At 46.0% G+C, this 10089-nt stretch overlaps 2 protein-coding genes across 4 annotated transcripts in view; both read left to right on the top strand.

The window, feature by feature from the left end:
* Positions 1–377: 377 nt before the first annotated feature.
* Positions 378–5078, top strand: LOC307217404 (WASH complex subunit 2-like; the record flags this gene model as incomplete). Its single annotated transcript, XM_079978558.1, has 3 exons — positions 378–663; positions 4111–4275; positions 4986–5078. Exons 1-3 carry the CDS (start codon positions 466–468, stop codon positions 5076–5078), a joined length of 456 nt encoding a protein of 151 aa, XP_079834684.1. The 5' UTR covers positions 378–465.
* A 2414-nt stretch (positions 5079–7492) lies between these two features.
* Positions 7493–10089, top strand: part of LOC307215657 (WASH complex subunit 2-like) — a 43099-nt gene continuing 40502 nt past the window's right edge. For 2 of the 3 annotated variants that reach the window (XM_079975118.1, XM_079975119.1), the window contains exons 1-2: positions 7534–7667; positions 9330–9423. In XM_079975118.1, coding sequence (XP_079831244.1) covers positions 9381–9423 — 43 coding nt within the window. In that variant the 5' untranslated portion in view covers positions 7534–7667; positions 9330–9380. Of the gene's footprint in view, positions 7668–9329; positions 9424–10089 lie in introns of all 3 variants that reach the window. The other variant, XM_079975120.1, reaches the window with a different exon arrangement.

Below are 10089 nucleotides of genomic sequence, written 5' to 3'. Positions count from 1 at the left end.
AATTGTAGAAGCTAATTTATGTATAAGCTAAGCCAAAATTTTTGGCTGCTGATCCCTTATTTTCGAGGCTGCTGGTCCCTTATTTTCAAATCTGTCAGTTGACAGCTATGCCGGGGGGCGGGGTGGACTAGATGACCCATGGAACCCCTTTCCGAATGATTCCATGAGAAGGGGGCGGGGCTCTATATGGAACGCACAGCCTCGCCGTGCGCCTGTGCGCACGCGCCAGCCCTTTCTCGCGCATGCGCCCTCACGGTTCCCTCCCTCCCACCGCGCTTCCGAAATCTCGAAATGAGGCCGGAAGCTGCGGAGCGCGGGGCGGCTCTGCCCCTTTTTTCCCTGCCTCTAGCAGCCGGCTGCCCCAGTCACGCGACCCGCCCAGGAGGAGTCAGCTGACCGCTGGGCCGAGGGTGGCAGTTAAACCGCCGTCGCGAGCGGCGCCTCAGCGTCTTCCCGTCAGCGACCATGTCGTCGTCGGCCGCTTCTCCTCCCGCGTCGTCCTCGGCGTCGTCCTCGTCGGGGGCGGCGGCGGCGGCGGAGGCGGAGGCTCCCCCCGGGGCTACGGCGGCGGCGGCGGCGGCGCTGCTGCTGTGGGAGCGAGCCTGGTCCCTGGAGGAGGTCCGAGCCGGGAGCCCGTGCTGGTCCTTGGCCGCCGACGCGGGGGTGAGAGGCCGGGGCCGCTGCGTCGTTAGGGGGCTGCCAGGCGTTTGCCACCCTGGCGGCGGCAACAGCGCTCCTGAGCGCGTGCAGAGAGCGCAGCCCGTGACCAGGGTGCCTGCGGAGGGCGTCGCTGTCTCCCCTGTCCTGTGTAATACGGGATGGCCTCCTGCTTCAATCTAAAATGCTACGTCCTGTGTTGATAAACAGTATTTCAGGTCCTGTATTTCAGGTCTCTTTCTCTCTTTGCCAAGTTAGGGATCCTCTCCAAATCACGTGGTTTTTTTTTGTTGTTTTTAAGATAGGTAAAGGTAAAGGTATTAGTATAAAATAATGGAACCAGGACTGGGAGTGGAGAGAAGTCAATGAAGATATGAGTTAAATTTTTGATTATGATGTTATTTTGGTTTTGTTGTTGTTATTATAAAATTAATAAATTGGGGACGCGGGTGGCGCTGTGGGTTAAAGCCTCAGCGCCTAGGGCTTGCCGATCGAAAGGTCGGCGGTTCGAATCCCTGCGGCGGGGTGCGCTCCCGCTGCTCGGTCCCAGCGCCTGCCAACCTAGCAGTTCGAAAGCACCTCCGGGTGCAAGTAGATAAATAGGGACCGCTTACCAGCGGGAAGGTAAACGGTGTTTCCGTGTGCGGCTCTGGCTCGCCAGAGCAGCGATGTCACGCTGGCCATGTGACCCGGAAGTGTCTCCGGACAGCGCTGGCCCCCGGCCTCTTAAGTGAGATGGGCGCACAACCCCAGAGTCTGTCAAGACTGGCCCGTACGGGCAGGGGTACCTTTACCTTTACCTTTAAAGGTAAAGGTACCCCTGCCCGTACGGGCCAGTCGTGTCCGGCTCTGGGGTTGTGCGCCCATCTCACTCTAGAGGCCGGGGGCCAGCGCTGTCCGGAGACACTTCCGGGTCACGTGGCCAGCGTGACAAGCTGCATCTGGCGAGCCCGTTTACCTTCCCGCTATAAAGCGGTACCTATTTATCTACTTGCACCCGGAGGTGCTTTCAAACTGCTAGGTGGGCAGGAGCTGGGACCGAACGGCGGGAGCTCACCCTGTCGTGGGGATTCGAACCGCCGACCATGCGATCGGCAAGCCCTAGGCGCTGAGGTTTTACCCACAGCGCCACCCGCGTCCCCAATTTATTAATTTTATAATAACAACAACAAAACCAAAATAACATCATAATCAAAAATTTAACTCATATCTTAATTGACTTCTCTCCACTCCCAGTCCTGGTTCCATTATTTTATACTAATTCATGCACGTCTATGGAATCTTATACAGCGGTACCTCGGGTTACATACGCTTCAGGTTACCGACTCCGCTAACATAGAAATAGTAACTCGGGTTAAGAACTTTGCTTCAGGATGAGAACAGAAGTTGTGCTCTGGCAGTGGCAGCAGGAGGCTCCATTAGCTAAAGTGGTACTTCAGGTTAAGAATGGACCTCCGGAACAAATTAAGTACTTAACCTGAGGTACCACTGTATTCTTAACAGTCCCAATTTTAAAATCTTAATCATGTTGTTACAAGTGACCTTTAGAAGTTCGACTAATATAGAAACCTATACATAAAACTTGCAATATATGCCTTAAACGTTTTCCCTTTTTTAAAAAAACAACGTCCTTTCTTGGGTTTCAATTGTGTAATATGTCCTCCATAGTTCATTAGTTTGTTTTGCCAATCTTTTTCATCTTCTTTGACCAAAAGCATGTGTTTTTTTAAAGGGGGTGTGAAATGTCGTGTGTTTAAGCTCCAGATAGCCAAGCACAAGATTTGCGAATTTCTGTGCATGCGTGACAAATTCCGGAGGGGCCATCCTGTTAGGCTGCACTAGGTTGTAATGTAATTGATTGTTTTGAAGTCACTTCAGCACCAGATGAAAAGAAAAGCCCACCCTGCTCTGTCCTATGTTTGGCCAGAACAAAGATGGCAAACCCTACCTGCCACTTCCTATGCTTTAAAAGCCTTGGCCGCCTCGATCTTGCCTATAGGGAAAGGGCATGGCATGCTCCAGGTAGCAGGCATGCACTGCCAGCAGAATAAGAGGAATCGTAGAACTGTAGAGTTGTAAGAGACCCCGAATCTCAACTATAAAGCATCCATGACAGATGACCATCCAACCTCTGCTTAAAAATCTCCAATGAAGGAGAGTCCGCCACCTTCTAAGCAAGTCCCATTTTGTTGTCGGAACAGAAGGAAGAAGTGGCTTGTGTCTTCCTTTCAGAAATGAGCCACCCTTCCGCTGGCGGTGAAGTTGCAAAAGTGGTGCAATGTTAGTGCCCCACCTCTCTTCCTTAAGTGTGGTGGTGCCTAAAGGCAGTTGGGATGCCAAATTGTGGCACTACCACCTGTGTGTTGCAAGTGTGTGGACATTTGCAAATCACCCAGGAGACGGACGCAGCCTTTCACCCCATTGCTTTGTGCATCACAAGAGATGATCCCTTACACCCATGGAAAGAATGTGTGTGTGTGTGTGTGTGTGTGTGGCAAGCTCTGCCCACATGGGCATGGCCAGGGAGTTGCAGGGGGGCAGCTGCCCCCCAAATCAAGTAGAACAATAAAAATACTAAACTAACTGACCATTCATGTTGCAGATAGTTTGGTTCTGCCCCCCACAATAAAAGTCCTGCTCTGAACTTAATACTCCTCCTTGCAAGTGATCCTGATCTGATTAGGGTCCTTCCTTAAGGTAAAGGTACCCCTGCCCGTACGGGCCAGTCTTGACAGACTCTGGGGTTGTGCGCCCATCTCACTTAAGAGGCCAGGGGCCAGCGCTGTCCGGAGACACTTCCGGGTCACGTGGCCAGCGTGACATCGCTGCTCTGGCGAGCCAGAGCCGCACACGGAAACGCCGTTTACCTTCCCGCTGGTAAGCGGTCCCTATTTATCTACTTGCACCCGGAGGTGCTTTCGAACTGCTAGGTTGGCAGGCGCTGGGACCGAGCAGCGGGAGCGCACCCCGCCGCAGGGATTCGAACCGCCGACCTTTCGATCGGCAAGCCCTAGGCGCTGAGGCTTTAACCCACAGCGCCACCTGCGTCCCTGGTAGGGTATAAGAGGTCTTCCCAATAGCCATGTTCTGCCTGTGGAATTCCTTGGGGAAAACAGCCTTGTGGGCCAAAAGGGCCTGTGAGCCAAGTTTGGCCTGTGGGCTGGAGGTTCCTCGCACCTTCTATAGTACATAGAGCACCATGAGCTTCATCTTTGTTTATTACAGTTGAGATTCTACTCTCAGTTCATTCTCCAAGAATATGGTTGTTACACAGTCGGTAGTATATTTTTAGCTGCTTTCTATAAGCTGCCTGTTGTATTTTTCAGTTGCTGGATAGCAAGCTTAATTATTTTGTGGGAATAACACTTTCCAGTTCTACTTGTCTTACATCATTACTTCAGTTTCTAAGTTATCACTTAAAAGTCTGAGCAAGTGCATATTCTGTTTTTGTAGCTGTTGCGGTTCTTGCAAGAATTCTCCCAGCAAACTATCTCCAGGACACATGAAATCAAGAAGCAAATGGACAGGCTGATCCATGAAACCAAGAGTGTAGATTGCCGGCTGCACAATGTCTTCAATGGCTTCCTCATGCTTTCAAATACACAGTTCATTGAAAATGTGAGTGTGCAGTAATTGAATACTATGATATGAACTGAGATATGCTTAAGCCAACTCTGGTGTAGTATGAGAAGGCATCATAGAAGGAAGTGCTTGTAATGAACACAATGCTTCTAATAGATCTTATTTGTGTGCCTATCCCTTGCATCTCCAGTAACATGTAAGCATGTAATTGATTACTGGGTGCTTTTGAATTCCATAATGCAAGGATAGATTCTTGCTCTCTGAGATGTGTAAGAAACGGGATGCAGATATGAAAACTGAGGAATGGCTGACTTGTTGGACAGTAAATTTTCAGATTATGCTATAGCATAACTAGTTTTAAGTGAAAGGGAGCCAAAGTACGTGGGTAAGGGGAGCTGAACACCCCTCCAGGCCACCAGATTTACAACTCCCAGCTCCTTTCTTCACTATAATTTTTTCCACTTGGGGATCAGATACATGAAGTGAAAGAATCATTTTAGGAGAGGGGCTATGGGGGAGGGGGTATTGTTTGGCCCTTTGGCTTGAAAGCTCCCCCCACCCACTTTATCTGTGATGGTGCAGGCTAAACAGATGCCATAATCTGGTTTCATTTGGCACCTGCTGTTCAGCTCTTCCACTGAAAAGTATTAATAGTACAGGTAGCATGGTGACTTGCCTTTGCTTGTGAAGGCTATTTGTATCAGATGCTGAAACTTAATAAAAAATGTTTGAATTAAATTTTATAGAGAGTGTATGACGATGAAGTGGAAGAAACCATATCCAAATCTGAAGTGAGCGACAGGCCGGAACAGGCAAGTGGATTACATAAGAATATGTAATAATACATAAGAATATGTAATATATTGGTAATGGTAACCTTCAATATTTATTTGCAATGCTGAAGATTACAAATTGAAAGTTCAGGGCGGGTGGGAGGAAGTATTTATCAATGGCAGACTCTCCCCACACTTTCTTAAAAAATGAGTTCTGCTTTAATCATGGAGGATTCAGATGCAGAGGGCAGTGATGGCTGATAGGAAGCTTCTCCTCTGCAAGAGCAAAACTGCAATATTTGCAGGCCATTGTTATATTTTGAGAGTAGTCAGTGTGTGTCAACCACCTCCTGCCGACCAGCTCCTGGGTCTTCTCTGGAGCTGCCAAGCAAGCACATTCAATCTCTTTGAGGGCATGCTCTGCCTCCTTACACCTCCCATTTTCTCTTTCTACCATTCTCTTCCTTTCTCTGAGGTGGGGAGGGTGGGAGTCTGCTTGTTGAAAGGTTCAGGAGGATGAGCTATAGGTAACATAGTTTCAGAGGGTGGTGTCCAATGATACTTTGTTCCCCTCTCAGCTTCCCACTTCCTTCCTCTAATGTGTAATAATGGATTTCATGTGCTTCAGGCACAGGTGAATCATTCCATTTGGAAGCCTTCAGATGAACGGTGTTCCTGAGCACTAAAGATCCTATTTTTTATGGCTTTAGTCTTCGAGAGAGACTGTAATTCCATCTTTGGCATTTTCTGCCCTGTGTTGTGTTACCATTCTTGATAGTTTCACAGAGTCCAGTTTAAAAGGCAGACGTGTCAAAGACAGTGAATTGTTTCAGGACTGAAATCATCCCATCCCCTCCCCAACATGATATATGATATACACACTCCATTCATGCTCCCAGTTGTGTGGATAGCTGGTGTGGATAACTTATCTGCACAATCGCAAATGGGGAAACATCAGTTTTGAGAACCCATGTGGATTGCCTATGACATGCATGAAGTTATTTGTGTGGTGAGAAAGAGGGGTACCCACTTAACCACCACATGAAAATTCTCACCCCAGCAAATGACTAAACCTGGTCATCAACTAGTCAAGCTGCAATTAGATATAATAATTATCACTCAAGCCAAGCAGTAGTTCTGCAGTTGGGTACTGTAAATGTTATTTGGGGTCCTTTTGTTTTTCACTTTTGATGGGAAAATGAACGCACTTAAGTAGAGCTGCCATCAAAGGCTGTTTGTACAGTACAGAATGTCCTCTTGCAATCTAAGCCTATTCAACTTGGCTTGAGCCTACTGAATTGGCAAACTGCTGGCTTCTAGGCACAATTCAAGCTGCTGATTTTGAATTTAAAAGCTCCAAGTGCTCTTTTTGTCCATTACAATCTTTTGACTTATTAGAGAATGACTGTTTTCAAGGACTTGGTCCTAGTCCTGTAAAATCTGTCTGTATTTGAGTTAAAACTTGTTCATTGTTGCTCCAGAGGGCAGGATCAATGGGCCAAAATTCCAGGGAGGCAGATTTTGACTAAAAAATAGGAGAAACTTCCTAGTGTAATAGCTGTTCAACAGAGGAATAGACCCCCTTGAGAGGTAGTGAACCCTCCTTTACTGGAAGTATTTAAATAGAAACTAGATAGCCATCTGTCAGGAATACTGTAGTTGCTTCCTGTAGATCCTGCACTGAGACAAGGATCGGACTAGATCAGAGATAGCCAATGTAGTACCCTTTAGAAATTGTTGGACTCCCATCCTCCTTGACCACTGGCACTGCATTGTCTTCTCCTGGAATAGATGATCTCCAAGGTACTTTGCAGTCCTGTGATTCAAGAAAGTTTTTCTTTCCACCCCATCTCTCTCTTTTAAAGTCAGTCGTGCCGTATATGCCTTAACCTTGTGTATTTAGCCCAGGGTGGGGAAGTTGTAGTTCTCCAGATGTTATTGTACTGTATTTCCTGTCATCCTTGACTATTGGCCATGCTGGCTGGGGCTGATGGGGATTAAAGGCCAAAAATATCTGGAGGGTCACAGGTTCCCCTTTTCTGATCCAGCCTCATGATTGTCGGTATTGCTGCTCATTACTGTCAATTCTGAGTACTCGTCCCTTCCATGTCTTGTAGGAAATGACTATTGGTGATCAGGTTCTGTTGACTTCTTTTATCATGGTTAGTTAGTGCTGCAGTTTTAAGTTCAGCTTATTTGTGTTTTTATGATTGGATTATTATTGCTTTCATATTTGCTTTTTATTTGTTAGCCACTTTGAGTAATTTCTTCATGGAAGAGAAAAGGAGGGCATATTTTAAAAAAAAGTCCGGCTTTATGAAGGCATTCCATTTATTCAGGACATTTTAGCTCCATATTTAGTAATGCAGCCCATTAAGAGGGGCCAAGCCATGTTGACCAAAATCCCAACTTTCCCCATCACATTTTTGAAAAATGAGTATAATGGGAAATTAACAATGAAATGTGGTTCTTTTGATTCTAAAGGAGAAAACCCGTGAACAGAAAGAAGCCGATCTGATTCCCAAAATCCAAGAAGCTGTGAATTATGGGCTGCAGGTGTTGGACAGTGCCTTTGAACAGCTGGACATCAAAGCAGGGAACTCAGACTCTGAAGAAGAAACTAATGAAAGGATAGAACTAATATTGGAGCCAAAGGTAATGTAACTTTGTCTCTAAAAGAGTAAATTTACAATGTTTTAATTTCAAACTTTGCAGGGCAACTACACTTGAAGGATGGAAAGTGGAAGATGCACAATAGTGTGAGCGCTGCTTCTGAAAGGTGTTGCTGAGTAACTGTCAGGGGTCCTTTACCTTTGCCATTTTTTAGCTGTAAATACTGATAGCCATTCTCTTGTATCTTAGAAAATAAGACCATGGAGAAATTGATCTGGATGCATTTCTAAATTTCAGTAACATTAACTCTGAAAGCTCATGACAAGTAAAGCAGGGTCCACGGGGTTCAGTTTGGCCTGTGATGCCATTCCCCCAAAATCACACCCCCTCATGTCATTCTGACAGGCGTGATGTTAACAGCGAGGGGAACTGGCCTGCACAGCAGAAGCAACAGGATTTAACCCCCTGCTCATCAGTTTTATGACCGTGGGGTTAAATCCTGCTCAGAACCCTGCGGAGAGCAGGACTGAAGTCTCTACTTACAGGGTTAATGAGAGAGAACCATTGTGAAATGCAGAAAAGTACAGAGAGTTATTAGCAGTGACAATTCACAAGAGAGTAGAGGACAGACATCCAGGCATTGGTGAGCGATCATTGCCTTATACTTGAAGATCGGCAAGTCCTCACTGTCTCCCTCAAACCTGCTGAACAAGTGAGTCTTGCTCTCACATCCTGAACTAGAAGCAACAGCAGGCCTCCATAATAATTTGGCTACAATGTATTATAAATGGTGGTGGAGGGGTGAAGAACATCGAGACAGCGCTGTCTATCTGTTATTCTTCTTGCCTGAGCTGGTCCACCCTGCCATTCTTCATACACAAACTCAGCACCTTCTCTGCAGATGGAGACAGGAGATGGAATGTGATAGTAGCTCAGCGACTAAAGAGGAAAGGGAACCTGTCCACTTGGATTCTGAGCATAGTGGCAGAGCAGGCTCCAAGTCTGGAAGGGAAAGCAAGAATTACAGAATCAGAAATGTAGAAAGGGCCAACTCCCTGCAGTGCAGGAATATGCAGCTGTCCCATACAGGGATCGAACCTGCAACCTTGGCATTATCAGCACCACAAAGAAGAGAGCCCTCTGCAAAGAGTCTGCTTAATTTCTGAAGCTTTTGGTCTTTCCTTTTAGCCTAGGGAGCTGATATACAGTGGTACCTTGGGTTACAGACGCTTCAGGTTACAGACTCCGCTAACCCAGAAATAGTACCTCAGGTTAAGAACTTTGCTTCAGGATGAGAACAGAAATCACGCGGTGGCAGCGGGAGGCCCCATTAGCTAAAGTGGTACCTCAGGTTAAGAACAGTTTCAGGTTAAGAACAGACCTCCCGAACGAATTAAGTTCTTAACCCGAGGTACCACTCTACTTTACAGTTAGAAGGAAGATCCCAATTCGGAGTTAATTCAGTGAGGCACTCTTATTCTTCTTTCTATCCTTATCTGCTAAGATGAGACTCACCTGGAGGTAATTTTGTACTCCCTGGTGGTATCCGAGTACCAAATTTCAAACCTGGAATTGGGAGTTACCATCAAGACAGGACACTACAAATCATTCAATGTGTTTTGGAGTTTTATCTATGAAATGTGTAATTTTGACCTGTAGCATATTCATTTGAAATCTAAAAACACTTTTTTGCCTTTTTTATAGGATCTTTATATTGACAGGCCTTTACCGTATTTAATTGGCTCTCAGCTCTTCATGGAGCAAGATGATGTTGGGCTTGGCGATCTCTCCAGTGAAGGTGTGTGATAGGATTAATAAAGTATTGGTAAATATTGATTTGCGTTTGACTTATGGCAGGCCAAATACTTCATTACAGAAAATGTTGTAAGGGTGCCTGACAAAAACTTAACTAGCTTGGAAAACATAGTCTATGGCTAATTTTTGACGCTTTGAAAAATGTGTCACTTTTTCATCTTAGTATTTTGAACAATCCACTGGATACTTTGGTTATTACTTACGTGTGAGATGGCTACTGAATATGTAGGGTATCTTCTGATGAGCTTTCTCCCTCACATGGTTTTGTTACTGTTGCTCTTATTAAATTTTCCAAAAAGAAACAAAAGCAAATGCAGTCAGAGAATACAAACTACCGTATTTTTTGCTCTATAAGACGCACCAGACCACAAGATGCACCTTGTTTTTGGAGCTTGTTTTTGGAGGAGGAAAACAAGAAAACAAATATTCTGAATCTCAGAAGCCAGAACAGCAAGAGGGATCGCTGCGCAGTGAAAGCAGGAATCCCTTTTGCTGTTCTGGCTTCTGAGATAGCTGCGCAGCCTGCATTCGCTCCATAAGACGCACACACATTTCCCCTTACTTTTTAGGAGGGAAAAAGTGAGTCTTATAGAGCAAAAAATACGGTAAATTGTTGTAAAGACAGTGCTCAGACATTCAAGAATAAAGA

The sequence above is a fragment of the Podarcis cretensis genome (assembly GCF_951804945.1).
Source record: "Podarcis cretensis genome assembly, chromosome: 5".
Lineage (NCBI taxonomy): Eukaryota > Metazoa > Chordata > Lepidosauria > Squamata > Lacertidae > Podarcis > Podarcis cretensis.
This window is presented reverse-complemented; position numbering and strand designations above follow the sequence as displayed.